This window comes from Coenobita brevimanus, chromosome 72 (assembly GCF_032717465.1).
Source record: "Coenobita brevimanus isolate Jiangsu-jjx chromosome 72, ASM3271746v2, whole genome shotgun sequence".
Taxonomy (NCBI): Eukaryota; Metazoa; Arthropoda; class Malacostraca; order Decapoda; family Coenobitidae; genus Coenobita; species Coenobita brevimanus.
Genome location: NC_137025.1, coordinates 25746847 through 25772198, shown reverse-complemented (window position 1 = coordinate 25772198; position 25352 = coordinate 25746847). Strand labels below are relative to the sequence as shown.

At 40.8% G+C, this 25352-nt stretch overlaps 1 protein-coding gene across 1 annotated transcript in view; it reads right to left on the bottom strand.

The window, feature by feature from the left end:
* Positions 1-9090: 9090 nt before the first annotated feature.
* Positions 9091-25352, bottom strand: part of LOC145407080 (monocarboxylate transporter 3-like) — a 37567-nt gene continuing 21305 nt past the window's right edge. The window contains exons 2-4 of the mRNA XM_080278104.1: positions 14142-14771; positions 11301-11438; positions 9091-9377 (exon numbers count right to left, since the gene is read on the bottom strand). Coding sequence (XP_080134230.1) covers positions 9091-9377; positions 11301-11438; positions 14142-14771 — 1055 coding nt within the window. The remainder of the gene's footprint in view (positions 9378-11300; positions 11439-14141; positions 14772-25352) is intronic.

Here is a 25352-nt window from a genome sequence, read left to right as displayed (position 1 = left end):
TCTTCTCCTCTTCTGATCTTCCCTCATTTTTTGTTTTTGCTTCCTCCCTCTTCTCTTTCAGTAATTCCAGTTCCTCTTGTGTTAGGCATCTTTTTATCCATACATTTTTGAACTCCTCTTTTTCCCTAAGATTCTTTGCATTTTTTAGCATCTCCTCAACGGTGTTTACACTCTGGAAGGTTACCTTTAGGGGTCTTGACTTGCTTCTCTCGTATTTCCCTAACCTTTTGTGTTCCTCTATGTCTTTACTACAGATTTCCTCTGATACTTCTTTCAATATGCTCATTACATTTGTCATCTCTTTTTTTGTCTCTTGAGATCTTATTCTTTACTTCTTCCTCTTCTATACCAGTGATTACTATAGATTTGTTGATATCTACTGAATCTCTGACTAACTTAGAATTGTTTTGGAATATTCTTTTCATTTCCTTTTTAATGCTTTTTTCTTCCACCCTTGTTTCTAAGTCTTTCTGTACTTTCACCATTTCAGCATAAGCGATTTCCACATCATTTATGTAGCTTTGCACAGCTTCATTCATCTTTGTTATCTTCTCAATATCACTGCTCTGGTCTATCAGACTGCTTACTTCCCTAATTGTCTCTGAAAAAAATTTTGAACTCTTCCATAATACTCTCGTGGTTAACTACTGTACTTGCAATTTCACTCATTTTTCTCCTAAGTGAACCCACTTCTACTGTCAGCTCATCTATGGTTGTGTCTTTCTTGTTGACTTCCTTCCCTAATTTTTCTATTTCTTCCTTTTGCAAGTGCATCTGTTTCTTAATTTCATCAAACTCATTTTGAGAAGCCATCTCTAGCCTGTGTACTCGTTCCATCAGTTTATTGTGAGTCTCCATTTCAACCAGTTCTTGGTAGAAATCATCGTCCTGCTTTCCACCGTTATCCCTTTTCTTTTCCAAATTTGCTTTACTAAAGTATGTGGTCATTTTGCAGTACTAAATGCACATATGGTACTCACATTCCCTGGGGCAATTGTAGACTAAACAAACAATCAGCTGATTGTGTGCATTCTTACTCTAATTTGTTTTCTTTTCTGTTTGAACAAGTCTTGCTTAAAACTTCTTTTTTTTTTTTTTTTTTTTAATTAGAATACCATTTAGTCTAACCTGGTACAGAGCTTGATTCATATAAAGATACTAATTTAGGTAATACCATTGGCCAAGTTGGCCGTGTATGGAGCGATGTCGGCATGCATCTGGTCTCCTCCGTGCCTTGTGTGTGTGTGTGTGTGTGTGTGTGTGTGTGTGTGTGTGTGTGTGTGTGTGTGTGTGTTACTCACATCCTCCAGCAGTGCTGTAGTGTTTCTTGAGAGAAGATGGAGTTGCAGAGAGAAGGAAAGGTATGGTCACAGTCTGTGTGTGTGTGTGTGTGTGTGTGTGTGTGTGTGTGTGTGTGTGTTTGCGATGTGATTTACTGCTGTATGTTTTCATCAATAGGGTACTGATGAAAGCATAGTCCTGTACAGAGTGGCACATCACAAACAGGACATAATTATATAGCTGGTGTCCCTCCTCCTCTTGTGCAAATAGCACAGCAACCACTGCAGCCTTTTCCTGTGGTGAATAGGAGTAGTGGCAGTGGTGATAGCACTGGTATGACCAGTGGTGAAAGGAGTGATGGTAGTGATGGTGCTACTGCCTGTAGTGCTAATTGCTGCAGCCTTGAGGAGGATTTTGTCCTCCCTTTCCTCTCCTCACCAAATTCACTATCACATTCACTCTCACTACTCTTCACATTCAGTCCCAATAAACAAGTATTTAAAATACTCCTCTGAGAAGCCCTTGCCTGCCATTGTAGTTTCAGTGTATAAGATGGGAACGGTCTAAATTGGTTATGAAATTTCAGATCTGGATTTCTCTGAAAATATATAAAAAACACTTATAAACCATCTTCATAAGCACACTGATATATATATAACACACTATCACTATAATATATGTAAGGTGTGGTAATAGAAAACGAGGATTAAGATGGCAGGCCGCGCACACACGCACCCTCCTAGACTGACTGCCGAGAGGGCATTGTCCCTGTGATAAGCTGGTGAATGTTGCCGTACTCAAATATTTCCCTTAGGCCTGGCCACCCTCACCTTTGACTCACCAAAATTTGATGGAATTTCAGCCAAAGGAAAAATTTCCACAATCATTTATAGGAAAGTTGGGTCATACGGAGTCATCAGTTACACTTCAGATTGCAAGGACTATGGCTCGGATTGCATCATAATGCATGAAAGGGTTAATGACTTCACTGTTAATGTCTTTCAGTAATGTATTTTGTTGCTTTCCTAGTGCCATTTTACTTTGCACCTGTTTCATTCCTGTACCTTTTTGATGGTTTCCTTGATCTGATCCATGTCTCTCTTTCTTTACTCTTCTTTCTGTCCCTTGTTGCTTAGATTATTCAATTCCGCTCGTTCTGTTTCATCTTTCTTTGTGTTTACATCCATTCCTTTCTTCTTTTCATGTGCTCGAGTGTCATTTCTGAATACTTCTTGGTTTATGTTGTATTAGCTTTCCTTACTACCTCTGCTCATTCTGTTAGCACTTTTGTTAGTCTATCATTCAACTCATCATTGTTACACTCTGCATTACTTAGAGTCTGAAATCTGTTCATTATAATTATGTAACTGTAAATCTGCTTTGTTTTCACTTACTTTTATTGGCCATATCTTTTTAATTATCTTCTTTCTTTCACTTTTGAAAATGAATGTCGCTATGCAGCCTACCAGTCTTTGGTCACATGCTATATTTACTTTCTTCATAACCGTGACATTTATGATCATGTTATTCATATTGACCATAATGAAGTTGATTTCATTCTTTGTTTCTCCACTTGAACTTCTCCACGTCCATTGTCTCCCTGTTCATTTGTGAAAGAATGTGTTGATTATTTTCATGTTATACACTTCAGAAAAATTTACCACCATCTCTATATTTATTCCATTCACCCACTCCAAATTTTCCCAAACATGCTTCTCCACTTTTTGAGGTCTCAAATTATGCAATGAAGTCTCCCATGAGTATGATATATGTGCCTTTTTTTCTTCCATATTCTGGGAGATGTCGTCATTCAATGTTTCTATTTCTTCATGTGAGCTTTGAGAATTCGGTGCATATACTTGTATTGCTTTCAGGGTGTAATTTTTGCATATTCAAAGTACATTCCATGCTGCTCTGTCAGATATATTGCTGAAATTAACAATGTTGTCTGCATGATTTCTGTGAATTAGAGATTTTGCACCACTAACTCTTTAATTTTCCTATCACCTGTAGTTAAATAGGTGGTTGCTGTCTTGGATCTGAATTACATCTTCTTTTCTGTGGATCTCACTCAGTGCTACAATATCCCAGCTAATGTTTATTAATTCAGTCATTAAATTATGAAGTTTGTAGTCTTTTTGCGAGCCTTCTTACGTTGTACGTATAGATCTTCATGAATTTCAGTTTGTTTAATATATCAGCCTCAAATTGGCCAAGAGAGTGCCTACTCACTTTCGGTGGCACACTGAACGTAAACACAGGAGGCAGTGCGGTTGGACCGTTAGTAGACGATGATGCAACAGGAAAGCCCGTCAAATTAATAAACTAGAGAGAGAGAGAGAGAGTTGATTAATTAGTTAGCTTTATATCATAATCTTTAATTTACTCTTTCCTCTCCTCCTCCCCACCTTTTGTCCATGTCAACCTGAATAGTTTTCATGTGGTTTCAGCCAAGCATGTGGAAGGCTTGAAGACTTGGAGAACAGTCCGTCAGAGATGATGATTCTAGAGCAAGGTCTAATATTTGACTCTATAACTTGAACTGTTTACATACGACTTGAACAGATCTTGCTGGAAGGGCTTAAGGTCTGTCAAAGATTGATATATTTTATTTGTCAAACATTAGGTCAAAGATCAAGGTCATAAGGAAAGATAATCTCAAATCATTTTGATCCACAGTGATGAAGACTTGGTAGAAGGGTTGAGGGTTAGACAATTTCGCATTTGAGAACAATCGGTCGAATGTCAAAGTGTTAGAGCAGTCATGTGACTGGGTATTAGGCCAATTAGAGGGTGCGAGTGTTGCGTTCTCTGTTTGCTCCTTCTTGATTATAACTTCTTTTATCATCTAAAATGCTTTTTTGTTAAGCAATTAGCTTACGGGCATTTCCATACCACGACATCTTTTTATATTATAACCTGAAATCTCAAGGCTATATCAAACCCGTCCAGTTTAAAAACTCCCCTCAAATGTTAATCGTCCTGAGACAGCATGACAATGCTGAAAATGGCATCACCTTTTATTAGGGTTGGTCCTTCCTTCAACGAGACAAGTTTAACCCGTGGCGTCCCGTCGACGTACTTCCACATCCTCACGTTATGTCACTGCCAATCCCGTTGACGTACTTCAACGTCCTGCAATTGCAAGGTTCATAATTTCCACAATTTTCAAAATTCGCGCGAGATTTTTGATTCGCCCACATACCTAAGCCTCCCCTACCTGCCCCCAGGCGGGCAGCGTCCCAGACCCCGCGTGACCTGTGCTCGCCCTTGTCTCGGTCACTCACCTGTTAGCAGTGACCCAGGTCAGACATGGCACGTAAAGGTCTCTCAGACGACGAAATACAATCCACCCTGGATGCCTTCACTGGAGATAGTGTTTCTCCACTTGATGATGATGTGGTGGATTGAGATTATGTGCAGCCTGAGGAGGAAATAACAAGCAGTGATGAGGAGGTCCCTTCGCCCCGGAAAAAGCGGTATGTCACGTATTGTAAGGCAAGGGAAGGCCAGCCTGCACCCAAAACACCTGCATGGACCTCTCTCCATCCCCTAGAGAGAGATTCTGATGAGGACGAGGATGAGGACGATGACGATGACGGCAGCTTAGGACGTGATGTTGCCTCGTGGTTGGGGAAGGAAAAAATCTCACCCCGAGGATCAGAAGGTGGGGCGAGAAGGCAAATAAAGTATGGCCTAGTGTTTTATCTGGGGAAGGCGAAAGTGGTGTGGTGGGAGTGCGGGGTGAAAGGGAAGTGGTGTGAAGGAGGCAGCACGAGCACGTGGTGCACGTAGGCCTAGGGTAGAGGAGGTGGAGCCACTCCCCAGCACGTCTTTCGCCATACAATATTCCCAAACTTCCTCCACACAGCCCCAGGATGTGGGGAAAGGAAGGAAAGGGAAGGGAAAGGGTAAAGGAAAAGGAAGAGGGAAGAGAAGTGCGAGTGATGAAAGGCGCCGCTCTCCACCTCCCCCACCGCCACCAATGTTGCGTTGTGCCTTCAGCCATGTTTCAGAGAGTACCATAACTTCCTACACTACTGAAACTGTGTGGGATGGCGATATGACGCTCAGTATAATGGTAAGGCCAGTCAGTATGTGCCAAGTCTTATATAAACTTGAAACGGGTGTAATGTTTGCAGGAAAGTAATGTATAAGTTGAGAAATAGTGTAAGTTGAACGAAGTGATATGAAAACTACACCCACTGTATAAATCTGCGAAAATATGACGCTCAGTATAACACTCTGGTCAGTAAATATGTGATAGCAAGAATATAAAGTGGAAACGGGTGTAATGTTAGCATGAATAAAACGTATAAGTTGAAAAATAGTGTAAGTTGTAATAATTGATGTCATGAGTACACCCACTGTGTAAATCTGCGAAAATATGACGCTCAGTATAACACTCTGGTCAGTAAATATGTGATAGCAAGAATATAAAGTGGAAACGGGTGTAATGTTAGCATGAATAAAACGTATAAGTTGAACAATAGTGTAAGTTGTAATAATTGATGTCACGAATACACCCACATTCTGGTCAGTAAGTATGTGATAGGAATTATATAAAGTGGAATTTGTTGTAATGTTAGTAGTAAGGTATTTTATAAGTTGAATACTAGTGTAAGATGAAACAAATGATATCGCGATAACACTCCCTGTGTAAGTACACACTAATATGACGCTCAGTTGCATCGTAAGTTCTGAAATTATGTGATATCAATTATATCAAGTGTAAACATGTGCAATGTTAGTGGAGAATTATTATATAAGTACAAAAATAGGTTGTAAGTTGAAATAGTTGTCATAGCGACTTCACCGTGTGTGTTATTATGTGCTATTATTACGCTATATATTTACGTAAGGCCTGAAATTATCTCAAAACAGTTCTATAAAGTTGAAAAGTGTATAATGTTATTAGGAAAGTATTATGTAAGTAGAAAAAACACAATACGAGTTGAAACAACAGTCACAGCGAGTTCACTCACTACGTAAATAAGCGCTAACATTACGCTAAATGTTATCAAAAGGCCTGTGAATACGTAAAAACAGTTCAATAAAATGTAAAATGGTATAATGTTATTGTAGAAGTATTATGTAAGTAAAAAAAATGATATGTATCATGATTTTCGAATGTTAGCAATTCATCGTGACCAAGTTGCCCGATTTTGCTCGTTTCGCACGATGGTACAATACTTATTTCTGCTCTATTTTTGTATAAAATCCAATATACTCTTTTATCACATGTTTTTATGTTTGTAATAAATACATATCTACTTACTTTCATTGGTTTCCCAGACTTATAATACCATAGAAAACGTTAGAGGCTCAGATCGCCTACGGAGAACACGGGGCCAGGTGGGACCAAGGCATACCTGTTTAAGGTAATTATGGACCCCGGGGAACAATTTCTTTGTCACTGACCATTGTTTCTGACCAAAAGCGAAAGTTTTAGCAAAAAAAAAAAAAGGGTCAAAAAATGGTCGGGATTGGGGGGTACCAGTGGTGAAAAAGTGGTCGGGACGGGGCTGGTTAATATTCTTTTTCAGATGATATTCGATTACTTCATTGAGCTAGGAATGAGTCATAGGAATCTGTGTGTTAAAGCTGTCCACTTTCATCCTCTCATGGTCAGAGTTCTATCGATTCTATTCCAGTGAGTCCAGATGATTTTTATTCTTCTCCCACTGAGTCACAGAGGCCTGGGAGTGTTACCCTTACTAGACTTTAACAAATGATCAGCTGATTTTGCGCATTCTTGCGCTACTTTGCTTTCTTTGCTGTTTGAACAAGTCTTACGTAAAACCTCTTCTTTTTTTATATTAGAACACCTTTTAGTCTAGCCTGGTACAGAGCTTGACTCATATTGTGATACTAATTTAGGTAATGCCACTGGCCAAGTTGGCCAGGTATGGAGTGGTGGCGAAGTGCGTCTGCTCTCCTCGGTGCCTCGGTGTGTGTGTGTGTGTGTGTGTGTGTGTGTGTGTGTGTGTGTGTATGAGAGGCACTTTTCATCCTTTTCAGAGGAGTTAATGATAAGCCAAAAGGTCGATCCACCGTTTATGAGAATAATAGATCAAAGGTCAAGGTCGCATAGAGCATTCTGTGTAAAAAGCTTTGATCTGATTTAGACCAAACTTGCTGGAAAAGTTAAAGGTTGTCAAAGGTCAAGGTCACAGGACAAAGTGAAATGTTTGGCCCTATAGCTCAAACAGTATGTATTTGCCCTGCACAAAAAGGTAGTGAAAGGAGTGAAGGTTACCCACAGGTCAAGGAAGAACAGTTATAAGTCAAAGGTCTGGGTCAAAGGATAAGGTCAAGTAAAGAGTTTTTATTCGATTTGTTGTAAAACTGATAGATGGTTTGTAGGTCACAGATGAATTGCATTATTTTATTTCAAGAACAATCGATCGAAAGTTTAAGTTACATCGTCGAGTCAAGTGTTCAGGACTGTACCAATTGTTGGATCCGAATACTGAATTCACTGAGTGCTCCATTTTTTCTTCCACCCCACATACATATGTTGGGTAGTTATTCCATTGACTACTAGTTATACCAACGGTGACAAAACCTCATCATATAAGTTACTGATGCATAATTTTGTCTACGCAGACTGTCTTCACAGATTAAGTCCTTACTTTCACCTACTTCCTTACATTTCTCATCTCAAAAACAGTCACTTACCATCCCAGTCCAGTTTTCTTGGTTTATCCTCACTTTCAGCCTTTCGTACACCCGTCTTACCAGACTGTCCATATCCTTTCCCTCCTTGTGACTGCCTTTGGTTACAGAGGCATTTTGCCCCTCTCCTGTCCAATACTGCTTGTGGAAGCCGGAGAGATATGGCTGGAGCTACGAAGTTACTTCTGTGTAGCAAGGGGCTGACACAAGATCCAGAGGCATCCTTAGATTCTGAAAGATTTTACTGATTGGTCCACCATTCATTTTAAGATTTCTATACACAACGTCCTCACCCCTGAACTCTAAAGACTAAGGAACTCTTGAGTTATCTGTCAGTGAGTAGCCTGATACGATCTAGTGCATGGGAACACCGTGTGGTTCCATCTTGGGTATTACCTTAGACCAGTGTTTGACGGAATGACATTATCCATACAGCTATTGCCTGAAATGTGGAAATTTACATCAGTTAGTTAGCTCATACAGTCCTGCATGTTGTGTCTTTTTCGGATTTTTGTTGGTTGTTTGAAGCCTGATGTTGGTGTCTTTCCCATTCCCACGAGCAAGTTCCCATGACGCCCGGATGATAGAGCATGTCACACTCAGTAAAACTATAGTTCTTACCGTTACAAGGCGATTAGTTTATGTCATTTTCAAGGACCAATTAACTCCTTCAATGCGATGAAATATATTAGCATACTCTTTCTACTTCCAAATGATTTTGTTCATCTTCAGAGTAACTTCTTGTACTGAAGTGTAAATGAAGGTAATATTTAACTTTTTGTGGGTGTGCAAAATTTTCTTAAGCTTTACAAAATCGTGTGGACAGCAAAAATAAGACTTGTTTATACATCATGAGACTGAAGGGGTTAATGATAAGCTTTGTTGTTCAAATAACGTATTGTAAATAATACTGACAACCCAACACCTAACGTCGAATTATTGAAGATTAAGGCACCAGACAACCACACACTAAAACAACAAATGAATATATCTTCTGTCACCATTTTCATTCAATAGGTGTCCATAAATTACATGATTAATGTCGCAGTTCAATGACGAAAGCTAATTACTTCACGCATATGCCTTTCTTTTTATGTCATTGTATAATATCTTCAAAAAAGAAATGTGATTCTAATTTCGAATCAATGAAGACTTTTCATTATGTGGTTTGGCTTGCCGGATCCTTTGCTGGTAAGGGTCACCGTTTGTGGTCTGTGGTGGGTGTTGGAGAATGTCCTGCACTGCCATGTGCTCCGTGTGTTGGTGGTGTGAGGCTTTCTGGTGGTGTGCTGTGTCTCTATGTTGATCCATGACGAAGGCCACGGGTATGAGGAGACCATGTACACCACACAACAGGAAAACGACGACACAGAAGTACAAACTCGCCACATAACTGCCGCTCAGGTCACGTATCACACCTAAATAACAGTGTAATATTAGTCTGACATATCTTCTCCATTAGGTAAATGTAATACAGATTAAAAATATATAGACGAAGCAGATAAAAACTCATTCAGATCAAATTCCTCCTATGCTGGATGAAAACTAGCCGCTAGAATACAAAAAATATGCTTAACATACAGCATACCTATTATAAAAAATTCACTGAAACCAATGATATGGTCTAAGACAATGAATCACTACATAGTCATAACTATAGAGATGATCCATTTAAATGATTATGATGTGGTGACATGTTGAAAATAAGGTTCCTGTTTAAGAAATCATTAATGGTAGTTGAAGACAACTATTGATATGGCTCTGTCCAATAAGGATCGTACTTTCAAAGGTCAACGTTTTCCTGACATATCGGCTTTGCGTTACATCTTTATTACAGTGAACATCCAACTCCTCATCAGTACTGACACTCTCAGTCTGTCTCTGTCCAAATGTATAATGCAAAAGTGGACTGGAATTCTCACTCTTTCATGAAGACACAACTGGTCAATGAAGAAATGTCTTCGTAAATCTGCACTTCTTTCTGGCTAAGATCTCATGAATGTAAAAACAATGTTCCTGCATATCTTAAGGGATATATCTTTATTTCTGGCTTTCGCTTGTTCAAATAAAAAGAAAGAATAAATGAGTGTTGCTCAAAGAACCACCACTATGATAATAGTATGCGTTTCACAGCTATAGATGATAACGTATATACTATGGGAAAAAGGAGTCAAAGGCGTGCTCAAGACACAGCTATTTTTTTAGAATCGGACGTAGAGCTACAACAACTACTTGTCAAGAAAAAACAGCATTTAAGGTCAAATCAAATATGGATGTAAAGAAAGCAAAATCTGTTTCCTTTAGTTCCTTAAGTCCGTAATTAGGTGTGTAAACCTTTTTTATTTCCTTTTTTTTTTGTTTCTTTGTCTTCTTTCTTCCCAACACTTTCCAACTCGGTGGCAATCCTTTGTTTCTTCATCGATTTACCCACTTTACTCTTGGCATAATTGTTACTTGGGCCAATATCCCCAGATGTCTTTCCCTTTTTTTTTTTTTTTTTTTTTTTTTAACTTTTTAACCAATTGGTGTCCAGCGTCCTTTTAAAGTGATAGAATGATATGATGGAGTTCCGTATTTTCAAAAATAATCAGAGAAAGAACCTCAGGCTGCGAACCTGTAAACTCTGTAACTATGATCTGATGGCAGAGGCTAGTGCTGCAAAATATAACCTGCCAGCAAATCCCCTATGCAGCAACGCTGTGAATTAATAAGTTAAGTGGATTTATGAACAAAGTGTCAAACCCTAAAAGCACCAAATAATGAAGACTTATTGTTCTTGTATGACAGTTACTCATCATAGAAACTTGCACAGTAAATCAGTGTACTGTAGCTGTGCTGAGGCCATCCTGCATGCCACTAAGAATGTTGGCATGCTTTACGGTAGTTTTCATTAGAATTCTTTAAAATGCTGAGTACTTTCTTTTCAGTTAAAGTGTGTGTGTGTGTGTGTGTGTGTGTGTGTGTGTGTGTGTGTAATTTTTTACAAAGGAAAACGAAATTGTTCAAAAACGTAAACCTCTGCCCGAACCAGATTTAATAATACGGTGGGACATCCAATGGCTGTCTACCCCAGAATGCTTGTAGCAGGCGGGGGAGACGGAGGGGCGGCTTTACAATGAACATAAACATCTTTGCCGGCTGTGTTTGAAAAATTAGACCATACTTCTACGCTGTTGTAGGTGTGCACTGGAACAAGGTTTTGTGGCGTTGTAAGCCCCCTGCTGCCTTAAAAATATCATAGAGCTTCAATTATGGATTTCGATAAGTTGTTTACACTTATACTTTACCTACTAATGGGCCTATGATTAAGATGTATATCCCCGTTAACAAACTATTTATACTGAGAACTGAAGGCAGCATGTGCAAGCCGAGTTCGTCGATAATAAGGAGGCTGCACAGGGACGCTGTCATGCCGTAACTGGCACCAATCAATCCCAGTGCTGTACACTTCCCAATCAGGTTCTCAGCCACGTTGAATCCTGCAATAGAAAGCACGGTTTACCTCATGGATTTCATTTATTGTATTCATCATTATCAACCCTTTTTGTGCTCACCTGTTTCTTCCCCAATTCCATGAATCATGATACTGACACTTAGTAAGGTATTATATATATTACTGATCGAGATCTTGGCAAAACCAGAGATAAAAGTAGTATTCCCGCCCACACAGTAGGATGCAGGGAAAATGGCTGCTCTTGTAACTTATTCGAAAACATGAAATATATAGTGAGGCAAAGGTTGTAATATTAGAGATGAAAATTCAGTTTATTCAGTCATTATTTCCAGGTGTCCCTGTCATACTAAAATAATAATAAAGTAGAAAATATTAATTATTTTTCATTTCTCTTCTTCGATTTCTGTAATTTCCATGGAAAACCTATTGGTTAGGATCAGAAATATATCAAAATATATTACAATAATGTTCTTAAATTCTCGGCTCATACTTGAATTCTTAGGTCCCTCCAGCATGTTAAGTTGAACTAAGTGGAAACTGTCAAATATATTTGTATTTTTCCACTGACTTCGGTAACTTTTCTTGGGAGAATATATTGGATAGTGTTATAAATAAATCGATAATCATTTCAAGTATGTATTTTGAATACCAGCCCATTTCGAAACATTTCTCGGGTGCCCCCCAGGGATATGAAATAAATTTTGAAATGTCAAAAGTTGGTAGGCTAAATGCTCAATGAGGCAGAAGATATTTCTTTCTGGAGCTGATATCGTGCTTTTCTGGCTGCAGTTCTTTTCAGTTTGTCTATTGCTCTTCTATCTGCTCCTCTTATGATCATTGTTCGGTTTGTCCATTGATCTATCAGGAAATTTCTGTCTGTGACAGGAACTTTTGCACCTCTAGAGCAGTTGTGACTCTCATAAGAAGGACATTTGCACACTGTGACGAAAACTAATATGTATGCATTATCTTTATTTTGAAAGCTTGCTTTATTTTCTCGGCCTGTATAATCTTTCAGGAAAGTTTTGTATTTCTTATGATATTCTTTTATCATATCCATTATACGTTACTCTGACAGTATTGGCATTGATGCTTTGGAACACAACTGAATTAACTTTGCTGTAAAATTTAAGTTTCATCACAAGTACATTCGCAGCAATATCTTTCTTTGACTGTTGCTTTTAACCCATGTTTTTCGAAAATAAAAATTTTCATTATATCTTTATATGATGGAAGTTGACGCCCATCAAAGTCACAAACTGCCCTAAATAGGGCAAGATTTCACATATCTCATACATGACGTAAATGGCTTGGTAGATTCAGCCATGGTGAAAAATGAAGGCTATAGTAAGACCAAACTCTCTTCTTCACACTGCCTGGCGAACACGGAGTCATGACTCACGAATGCGGCAAACGACTGCAGTGCACGTAGAAGGATAGGCTGGGAATCAGGGTAGATGGGGGAGGGCGGCGGAAAGGAAGGAGGAGTGGATGGGGGGAGACTTGTGAGGATACAGTGTTACAGCATTAGCAGTCCTACACATGACAGTGTTTCTGGCGGAATTGTCGTGGCAGTATCCCGCATCAGTACAAAGGAATTATACTTGTTATTGCTAAAAGACGTAAAAGTCTCATTTATTTGTGAAATGAATGATCACAGCAGTTACTGGGGCAAATATTAATAAAGACACCTAATTTTTTCTACATCTTATTTGTTTGATTATCATAAAAATTCACGCCCCAAATAACTGAGATGTGCATTATAAGTTTTACAATAAAAATAATGGTATGTGGGTTAAAATAACACTTTTTCTTAACTTGAACACACCAGTGGCAACTCGTAAAGAGCTTCAATTGTACTGGGAAATTACATGGAGTCGTTTTACACCAAACTGATTTTTTTTTTTAATAAATCTATTCTATCTATCTATTGCCAGACGCCACAATCCCGCAAGGGGTGGCCATTTGACTTTGAGTTATTTGTTTTACGGGGAGGGGCACTAACCCTCCACCAACCCACTTGTTGACACGTAGGGAGCTTTAATAAATCTAATTTATATAAAAGTATAATTCGCTCCACCTTTCAGTAGACTCTTTAAATATTCTTCTAATACTTTTGGTTGAAATGATATGGAGTCATCATTAATCCTTTCTTCCACTCTCTTCCTGAACCATTTAACAACTTTGAGATTCCCTTTCGTCCTTTATTTCCTTTATTTATTTGATTTCTTACAACTAGTATATAAGTCCTTACTATAACATTATGACAATTTTCTTTGTATATTAATTAATATTAATCAATTTAGAAATTAGGCAAATGATTCAGAACATCCTTTTTCTCAAAACGAGTCAAAACAGATGTAATACAACAGGCTTCTTTATCAATATATTAGCAATGCTACTTCAATTTACTATTTAAAATAAGAGTTTTTAAAATATGAGTCTATCTATCCATCTATTACCAGACGCTTTAATCTCGTTAGGGGTGGCCACAAACACATCGCCTCATATCGTCCTGAACACTCTACTATTTGGCTGCCCTGCCTCCAACTCAAAACCCATTCTCATATTACCTCTCCACTCCATCCCTTCATTTCATCCTTGGTCCTCTTCTAATAATGCGCTCCCCCTAAGCCTTACTCACAAACACTCCAAGAGTTAGTCTCAGTCTTCTGTATAGGATTATAAATTTCAGTGTCACATATACTGTAGGTGATGCTAATCTTACCTATGAGAGCAATAGCCGCGAGAAAGACGCCACAAGTGAACACGATCCGCACTCGTAGTTTGGGACAACAACCGAGGAAAGCAGTTAGCACTCTGGCACCAAGGTTGCATCCGCCGGCCACTGATATGCAGAAAGACGACTCCCGAGCGCCAAATCCCTCTTGCTGCATTGCAAATGGCACAGTGGTGAACACATTAAAAAACAAAGATAGAGATAAGGCCAGTTTAGAGGCAATGATGGAAACACTTGATGATTTAAACATCTTCATATTGGTGAGAGCGATGCGCAGTATTCTCCTTAAACAACTTTCTTCACCTCGTGTAGTTGTGATTACAGTTGTCTCCTCCTTTTTACTGTCTCCAGTAATTATGGTGTATGAGTTTTTTCTGTGCCACTCAACAGGGTGGAAGACCATTGCGGCAACACAGCAGTTTAGGGCAATGGCTCCCAGTATAAGTGTGGCCCCCCTGAAGCCATACTCCTCCAGCAGCATGGTGATGACTGGCGCCATTACCATTTGTCCGACGCCGATGCCTGACGAGGCGATGGAAATGGCCAGAGTCCTCCAGCAGGTGAAGTAGTGTGGGATCACAAGAGTGGCAGAAGCTAGTAGAATCCTAATACTGCTGCCTGAAAGAAATTTTAGAATCATTATCAGTATCATAATATCTGTTACGGCACAATATCATACAGCAGAAAACCCAACCTAAGGTTAACATTGAACAGGAGTTCATAGAGATGACATATCAGTGTTCCTCTGAAGTGTTTGGTGTTGTATTGAACAGTTTATCCATTTTTGTCATTCAGTCCTTTAGTACCCAATCATATACTGCATAAGGGAATCAGGGCAAGGCTACTTTGTCCTCAAATAAGGGGAGAACTATCAGTTGCTTGGTCGTCAGTGACTTTACGTGAGCAAAAAACCTTAACCCTCATTTGGATGTAAATCCTTAACAAACACATACACCTGCAGGGACTAATCCCACCAGAGCATCAGGCACCAATATGTTGATATGGTTACCACCCAGTGTATATCGTTTCCAGGCTTATATGTACTGTAACTATAAAAAGCTGGGAACGCTACTAATAAAAAGTAGCGGCGCTCCCATTCCCGTTACTAGCTCGAAAAAGTAGTGGCGTTACTGGTTTCGCTACCTAATATGAAATGTAGCAGCGCTCCCGCTACTTAGGATAAGAAAAAGGTTCACGAAGGAAAGGTTAACAAAAATCTGTGATGTACTTATATATATATATATATATATATATATATATATATATATATATATATATATATATATATATATATATATATATATGTCGGTGTCACTTTAATGAAGCTTAGAGACGAAAGTACAGGAAAAAGGTATTTACTGTATAATGTAACAAATGTTCATTTACATTGTTACCTGGTACACCTACTGAAAGTTACATACGTAAATAAATGGCAAAAAAATGTGGCCTACCTTTGATACATATTATACAGATTTATTATATTTTCAGTTATACCTTTTTAAGATATGTACGAAAACGAAAGTAAAAATGATCTGGGGCTTTCTTTTAAAGACTATTTATACAGTAGCATTTTTTTTTTTCCATTACATTAAACTGAAAGTTACATACTGTTACGAAATAATAACGTAGTGAGTGGGAATTTGTTTGAAAGAGAGAGTGGGGGAGAGAGCGGGAGTTAGAGACGGGGATAGTTAGTGTGTGTGTGTGTGTGTGTGTGTGTGTGTGCTGCTCGCCAAGCTGCCAGTTACGTAATTTAAATGATCGATAATTAACTAGCAAAGTCCTGTCTAATTATTGGACATTACTATTAAATAATAATTAATAAATTACTGCTGTAATGTAGAACAAACATCATTGACAGAATTGACGAAATTATTATTTTTCATTAATAAATACAGCAAACCGTCGGCATATCTGTATGTACTCACCGACTCCGGAACCGTATTCATCTCGTGAGTAGCGAGGAGCGCGGTAACGCGTGAGTTTGGCCAAAAAGTAGCGGCGCTCTCAGTTCCACTACTGGCTAAAAAAAAAAAGTAATGGCGTTACTACCGTCGCTATTAACCCGTCACGTCCCGAGCCTTTCCGCACCTATGACATCCCCCAGTCCCGAGCCTTTTTGGAAATTTTTTTTTTCTTCTAAAACTTCCGCTTAGGTCGAGAAACGATGGAAAATCATGAAGAAAGTGGTCTCTGCGGTCCATAAGTGGTCTGTACAGGTGCGGTTTCCCCCCGCAGGTATCGTATTCTGTAATGGGCTGGATATGCGTTTACGTTTTCTATGGTAAGGAATGATGGGACAAACAATTCACAACACCTCTACATTTATTGAATTTGAACTAATAAACAATAACAGTAACAATATAATGGATTTCAGACACATATATAGGAAAAATAAGCATTGTACCATCGCGCGAGCATAGCGAGTTAGGTCCGAGTCGTAACATGCTATATGCTAAGTTTCTGGTATGAGTCAGCCTATCATTTTTTCTACTTGTATACTTCTGTTTCAATGACAATTTACCAATTACAACTGTTTGTAAGTGTTTTCAGATGTTTTCATTCATTATGATGACATGCAGCATAAGTTTAGCACACATCAGCTTAGTAAGCGCACTCGCTATGACTCGTATTTCAACATACCAAATTGTTTTATCACTTTCCAATTATTTTCCCATTTACATAGAACCTTTCCCCCACCACTGTGAAGGTTTTCAATTATTTTCATTCATTAAGAGGGCATTTAGCGATATGCTAGCGCCTATTCGCGTAGCAACCACGATCTCAAACACTCGTGTTTCATCATCTACTTTATTTATTCACTCCAATTATATTTTCCCACTTACATTACACACGTTTACACCCCTAGAATGCACTGTACATACTTACTGCCATTATTTATTCAAGTGAGCGTGAGAATATCGCCTGAAAATACCCTCGCAAGGAATGTTTCGTCATACATAATACTCACACACTTATATACTAATTCACTCACACAATTATATACTAATTATTCACTTTATCACTTGCTGACTTTTATTTTGACTAATACGTGCCTTATTCATTCGACTAAGCGTCAGGAAATCTTATCTTTATAGACACGCTATGAATATTTGACTTAGAATATACATCATCATATACAATAATTTGAACTTATATTATACCCGTAAGAATGTCACATAATAATAAATATATAATAAGGGGCCGTATTTATTGCACTGAGCGACAGAATATCGCATCAAACAACCCTCTCTATGTAAGTTTCAACTTAGGGCAGATTTATATACTTACACCCAATGTTTTCACTTATGTTCTACCCGTAGGCACTTTATACTAATATTTGGCGATCCACATGACTGATATTTTCACAGAGCGTCTGTCTGTTGCATTTACCTCATAATTTCAGCGTCCTTTCGCATTCACACCATGCTAAAATTGCAGCAACGTGTGATATTCACTAAAACATGGGTGAATACACAGACCCACGTCACACTGCACGCACTCATAGCGGGTGTCCTTCCTCTGTGTCGTGAGTCTCACCTGGGAATTACTGCACACGTGACACCTGCGCTGGGGCCTAGGTCTGTTGGGCTGGGGAGGGATAGGAGTGGGGAAATGGCGGCCGGATATTCTCTGGGGAGTCTGGGTAATAGGGGCAGTGCGGGGGCGCTGTTGGGGCCTTTCAACAGCATACTTAGCAAAGATTTCTCGTGTGAGCTCCCTCACAAATCCTTCAAATGTTTCCTGAACTCCTGTGGTCATGGCGTGAAGGTGGTGGCAATTCAGAGCAGTGATATCTAGCAAGTGAAAGAACAGTTTTTTATACCACTTTATCGTGGTCCTGGCACACTCTACCGTCGATATCATGGAGTCAGACTGGTCCACGAGGCGCATGTTTATATTGTAATCCATTACACACTCAGATTTCTAAAACACGACGCCTGCTCTCGCTATGGTAATCAAGAGAATCAGTACGGTGCATCAAGGGGCGGTGAACCGTGGACAAGAGGCTTACTTCTCTGTTGTGGTTCCACATTGTTGCAAGGATGTTGTTGGCTTTGAAGAAGACAACCTCACTCCTTGCAAGTTTCCGCCCTACCTTGACCATGTGACGCCGGTTCACCTTTACGGTTCCACAGACTCCCGTTTCATGTGTGTGAAGATAACGAGCGAGAAGAGGGCTAGTGTACCAGTTGTCGAGGTAGAGAACGTGACCACGATGAAGGTAGTCTTGTATCATCGTCTTTACCACTGCTCCCGAAAGTCCTATACTTCGATCTTCTATTATGTCTGTCTGTGCACCGGTGTACAAGACTATGTCTTGCACGTATCCAGTCTTACAGTCACACATAACAAAGATCTTGAACCCAAAACGGTGCCTTTTGCTGGGTATATACTGTCTGAATGAAATATTGCCTCTCCACAACACGAGACTCTCGTCTATGACGAGATCTCTATAGGGATAGAATGAGGATCGAAAGGTTTGCCTGAGGTGATCAAAGACCAGCCTAATTCGCCTCATTTTGTCAGTGTTGTTTGCATTTGCAGGGTCATTAGCATCATAAAAATGGAGGCGACTTAGAATTTGTTGAAACCGATTACGGCTCATCACTTGACCAAATATGGGGGTAAACATAACAGGGTCCCTAGTCCAGTAAGCAGGAATTCTATTTTTTCTTATTATACCCATCAAAAGGACAAGGGCAAAAAATAAGAACATTTCTGGAATGGAGACAGGGTAATCATAAATCATAGAATGCCTACTCCTTGTTCCCAATCTTTCACTTTCTAGGCGCTGGGCGCTTGCAAACAGGTTTGTTTGAAAAACGATCTGATCTACGAAGGCCTCACTGAAAAACAGGTGGAAAAAATCCAACCTGCTTGAATTACAGTGAATACCTGGTGCAATGCAGCCAGATCGCCCTTGCTCAGTGAAGGGGTGAATGAGGGGAAAAAAATCACTCCCATCCTCCCAATCCCTACGACGCAAATCCCTCGTCCCCATCACCGCCTTCGTCTGGGTGGGGAGGAGATCCTGGTTGGGGAGGTTGGGGAGGTTGGGGAGAAGGAGTATGGAGGGCTTCCCCACTGTCACTCCTCTTCCCTCTGTCTTTACCCTTTCCCTTTCCCTTATCCTTACGGCCTTGAGGAACATTAGGGGGCTGTGGGGATGAAATTGTTGAATATTGGGGAGCAGAAGACGTGCTGGAGAATGGTTCCTCCCCACCTTCCCCCTCCATTACCACACCACGTGCTCTCTCACGCAGCCTTGCTCAACCACCTGTTAGGGGATATTGGGGAGCATAAGACGTGCTTTGGAGTGGTTCCTCCCCACCTTCCCCCTCCCTCACAACCCCACGTGATAATGAACGCACCCGCACTGGCCCACGTGATCCACTCTGCCGCCTCACACTGCGTAGGGAGAGCAATGACTCACCCACGTCACTCTCACTTTCCCTAATCCCAGGACTTTCCATTTCACTCCCCACTCCCTCCACTTCACTTCCTAGCTCCCCAAACAGAATGCTAGGCCCATACCTGCTCATACGACGTGGTGTGCGCTCTGGGCCACGATGTGTAATCACCTCCCGTCCATACCACGTGGCAGCACGTCCCACGGCTCCGTCCTCGTCCTCGTCCTCGACCTCGAATTCTGCTTCCAAGGCACGCTGGGGATAGGGATATGATATACCACGTGCCTTCTTTGCCTCCTGCCCCTCTCTAGCAGCACTGTAAGTCACGTACTGCCTCTTCCTGGGTGACGGAACTTCCTCGTCACTGCTGGTGGTTTCTTCCTCCTCTGGCTGCACATAATCCTTGTCCATCTCCTCGTCATCCAGTGGGGAATCACCGTCGTCGGTAAAGGTGTCCAGGGCGACTTGAATTTCGCTCTCTGAGAGACCTCTCTTAAACATGTCTGAGCAGGACCGTGGCTACCAGGTGAGTGGATGAGTGGTGGGCTAGCGCGGGTCGTGCGGGGTCGCCGAGTGTCCCCGCCTGGTAGCAGGTAGGGGAAGGTCAGGCGAGGGTACGTACCGCAAATCAAGCGCGAAATTTGAAAATTGTCGAAATTATGCAAATTGCAATTGCACGACGTACTGGTACGTCGCCGGGACTGGCAAATGCAAATCGTTGCAACGTACCCATACGTCGTCGGGACGGGGCGGGTTAAAATAGTAGCGGAGCTATTCCCAGCTTTGTAACTATATATATATATATATATATATATATACAATCTTTCTCTCTCTGTACAGTATATATATATATATATATATATATATATACAATCTTTCTCTCTCTCTGTACAGTATATATATATATATATATATATATATATATACAATCTTTCTCTCTCTCTGTACAGTATATATATATATATATATATATATATATATATATATACCCCCTGGGAGAAGGGGGGTTTCAAGAACACTCCCCCAGTATCCCTGCTTGTCGTACGAGGTGACTTAAAGGGTTGGTGGTGGGTTAGTGCCCCATCTCGTAAAAAGAACTAACAAGCAAGTAAGCACCTCGAACCAGGACGGACCATACTTTGACGACTAAGGAACGGACAAAGGACATTCTGAGGGTGGGGACATGGAATGTGAGAGGAGTGAATGATGAAGTGAAAGAGATAGATTGTTCAGGTGCTTGAGGATCCAAGGGTGGATATATGTGGATTGACTGAAACTAATTGGGAAGGTGAAAGGGTGAGAGAATGGGAATATGGTTTAGGTATATGTGCGGGAGTCAATGAGAATGACAGGGCAAGAGAGGGAGTATGTCTGATGAAAAGCAAGAAGTGGAAGGAGAATATAAGACAGTATGGAACAGTGGGTGCAAGGATTGTATGGGTAAGGATGAAAGTAGGTATACAAGTGTGGGCGATTGTATGTGTGTATGCCCTGACAGAGGATCGAGTGGCAAGAGTGAAAGATGAGTTTTGGGCGACTGTAGAAGCATGTATGGACAAATTTGAGAGGAGCGAGAGAGTGCTTTTGATTGGAGACATGAATGGCAAAGTTGGGAATGTACGAGTGGATGGAATGGTTGGTAAGTGGGCTGTTCCAACTGAAGTAGATGGGAATGGTAATGCTTTGGTGGACATCTGTGCTGGTAAGGGGTTAGCAATAGCTAACACCTACTTTCGGCATAAGATGATCCATAGGTATACAAGGAGAGTAATGAGGAGGATGGATGGTGAACTTGTTGAACGGAAGGCAATGATAGACTACATGTGTGTGGATGAGCGAATGAGAAGACAAATGTTAGATGCAAGAGTGTGGAGAGGGTGGGGGAATGGAGTCTCGGACCATCACTTAGTGATGGCCAAGGTAAACCTGCAAAGAAAATGGTTGAAGAGACAAATGGGAAGACCGGAGGAAACAGCTCCTGTGAGAAGACTGGAGAAGCTGCAAGATAGTGAGAAAATGGCAGAGTATAAGAGCATAGTGGAAGAAAGATTGGGAAGGTATGAGTTAGAGCAGAAGGAAGGGGTGGAAGACGTACGTAAGATATTCACGGAAGAGATAGGCGCAGGGTGTGAGGTGGTATGTGGAGTGAGGAGGACATGCAAGGGTGTGCAAGGGACAGCATGATCGAATGATCAGGTGAAACGAGCTGTGGAACAAAAGAAGAAGGCATATAGTGAATGGCTAGTGAGTAGAGGTAGAGGAGATGAGAGAGAGAAGAGAGAGGTATATGTGAGCAGGAGAAGGGAGGTGAAGAGACTGGTGAAGGAGAATAAGAAGAAAGTGGATGAAGAATTTGGGAGGAATCTGAGTGTGGAATGGAGGGAGAGTAAGAAATTGTTTTGGAAGGAGGTAAAGAAAGTAAGGCAGTGTGAAAGGGGAAATAGTAGGGGAGTGAAAGATAGGAATAATAAATTGTTGGTGGAGAAGTGAGAGAAATTGAGGAGATGGAGGGAGCACTTTGAGGATTTGTTGAATGTAGAAGGTGAGAGCAGTGCGAGTATAAGTAGCTGGGGAATGGCTGGGAGAAGAACAGATGAGTGGAGGGAGGAAGAGATCAGTAGGGCAGAAATAGTGGAAGCAATGAAGGTCAAGATGGGAAATGTCCCAGGAATTGATCAAGTGTGTGGTGAAATGCTGAGGTATGGGGGTGAGATTGTTGTGGAGTGGATATGGAAGTTGTGTAGATTGGCTTGGGAAGAGGGAAGGGTTCCAGATGACTGGAAATCACGTATAATTTTTCCTTTATAAAAAGGAAAAAAGGAGAGAGAAGTATGTGGTAACCATAGGGGTATTTGCCTTCCTAGTGTGACTAGAAAAATATATGGTAGAATATTCATTGATTGTATTAGGCATATGACAGAGGAGCTAGTTTGAGAAGAACAAGTGGGATATAAGAAGGGAAAAGGGTGTGTAGATCAGATATTTGTTCTAAGATGTTTAGTGGAGAAGTATCTAGAGAAGGGAAACAAAGTGTATGCTGCCTTCATGGATTTGGAGAAAGCTTATAACAGAATAGATAGGCAAGGTATGTGGAAGGTATTAAGAATATATAGAGTGGAGGGGAAATTGTTGAGTGCTGTGAAGAGTAAGTACGAGGGAGCTAGGGCTACGGTGCGAGTGAATGGTGAGCTGAGTGAGTTCTTTGATTTCAGTGTGGGACTGAAACAGGGTTGTGTGATATCTCCATGGCTGTTTAACAGATACATGGATGGGGTTGTAAAGGAGGTGCAAGATAGGGCAGTGGATGTGGGAGTGGCTCTAATGAATGTGGGTGAGATTTGGAAGATTCCGGTGTTGCTGTTTCCTGATAACACAGTATTGTTGAGTGAAGATGAATGGGAGTTGCAAGGTTGGGTGAATTAATTTGGGACAGTGTGTAGGAAGACGAATCTGAAAGATAATGTAAACAAGAGTCAGGTTATGGTGTTTGAGAGGAATGAAGTCACAGAATGTACAGTGAGGTTGGATGGTGAGGATATGGAGAATGTGAGTGCATTCAAGTACTTGTGTAGTGTGATGAGTATGCATGGAACGTTGGGGGATGAAGTGTGTGAAAGGGTACAACAGGGAAGGAAGGTTGTTGGTTCACTGAAAGCAGTGATGAGAAACAGGGAGATGAGTAGGGAAGTTAAGAAGTCACTGCACGATAGTATGGTGATCCCTACCCTGACTTATGGAAGCAAGGCATGGACCTTGCAAAAGGGGAACAAGTCAAGAGTGAGAGCAGTGGAAATGAGTTACTCGAGAGGAGCATGTGGAGCGGCATGGAGGGACAAGTTGACAAATGAAGAAGTGAAGGAACGTTGTGGGGTGGATGTGGAAGTGGTTGAGAAGATGAAGAGAAATACACTGAGGTGTTTGGACATGTGGAGAGAATGGAGAATGAAAGACTGACTAAGAGGGTATATGTAGGTGAGATGGAGGGAGGGAGAGGGAGAGGTAGACCTAGGATGAGGTGGAGGGATGGAGTTGAGAGGTATATGAGGGAGGGGGGAGTGAGTTGCGGGGAGGGAAGTCAAATGGTGGGAGACAGAGCGATTTGGAGTCGTTTTGTCTGCTGCCACCCTTAGCAGCATTAGGGCCTCGGTCTATATATATATAGATATATATATATATATATATATATATATATATATATATATATATATATATATATATATATATATATTATGCAAGGATGAAGGAACCAAAGGCCATGAGCACTCAAAACAGTTCCCTCCAAGAGAAAAGAAAAATACAATAGAGAGCCAAATTCAAGATCCTATCATTTCGAGATGCCTGGACACACTGCGTTTGAAAGTCTGGAGATCATAGGCAGCAGGAAATACAGAAAGAGGGAGACAGTTCCAGAGTTGACCTGTTGCATAAATGAAAGACTGGGAGTAAAGGTTAACTCTTGCATTAGAGAGTTGGAAAGAAAAGGGATGAGAGTTTGCTGCTAGACGGGTGCTATGCGCCCGTCGTAGAAGTGGAGGAATGGTCGTAGAAGTGGAGGAATGCATGCAGAAAGTTCAGAGGAGCAGTGACCATTAAAGTAGCGATAGAAAGGAGATAAAGATGCAACAGTGCAGCGAAGAGACAAAGGTTGAAGGGAGTCAGTAAGAGGAGGAGCATTAATGAGACGAAAAGCCTTTGACTCATCCCTATTTGCAAGAGCTGTATGTGGGGAACATCCCCACACACGAGAGTTGAACTCCACACAGGGGCGGATAAAACCCCTGCATAGAGTCAACAATTGTGCAGGGGTAAAGAATGAATGGAGTCGGCTTAGCACACTCAATTTCTTGGAAGCAGATTTTACAAGAGATGTAATATGATCTTTCCAAGATAAGTACCAAGTAAATGAAACCCCAAGCATGTTCATGGGTGATGCAGGATTAAGCTGAATAGTATAAAACATTAGTGGGTATATCTGTGGAAGATTTTGTCGGGTTGATAGGTGTAAGAACAGTCTTAGATGCATTAAAAACAACCAGATTATTTTTACCCCGGTCAGAGATACGAGCCAAGTCAGACATTATGTGTGCCATAGCCTCAACCCTTGTTTGTTGAAGTAACTGCTGAGATGGGCGTTGCAGGAACCGAATGGAAAGGTGAAGGGTGGAGTCATCAGGGTATGAGTGCATAGGATTAGATGTACAGCTTAGAAGGTCATTGATGAATAAAAGGAAGAGAGTTGGTGATAGGACAGAGCCCTGAGGAACACCACTGTTGATAGGTCTAGGAGAAAAACAATGACCGTCTACAACAGCGGCTATAGAACGACCAAAAAGGAACCTAGCGATGAAGGCACTGATAGAAGGAGAGAAATTGTTAGAGGGTAGTTTGGAAATTAAAGATTTATGCCAGACTCGATCGAAAGCCTTTGAGATGTCAAGTGCAATGGCAAAGCTTTCGCCAAAGTCCCGAAAGAAAGATGACCAGGAGTCTGAAAGCTAGGTGAGAAGATCGCCAGTGGAGCGTCCCTGACAGAATCCGTACTGACGATCAGAAAGAAGGATGTGATAAGAAAGATGCCTTAAAATTTTTCTATTGAGAATTGACTCAAAAACTTTTCAAATACACGACGTTAAAGCAATTAGACGGTAGTTGGAGGGTTGAGAGTGGTCACCCTTCTTTGGGACTGGCTGAATGAGAGCAAACTTCCAGCAAGACGGAAAGGTACAAGTTGACAGACAAAGGCGAAAGAGTTTGCCTAGGCAGGGTGTAATTACAGAAGCACAGT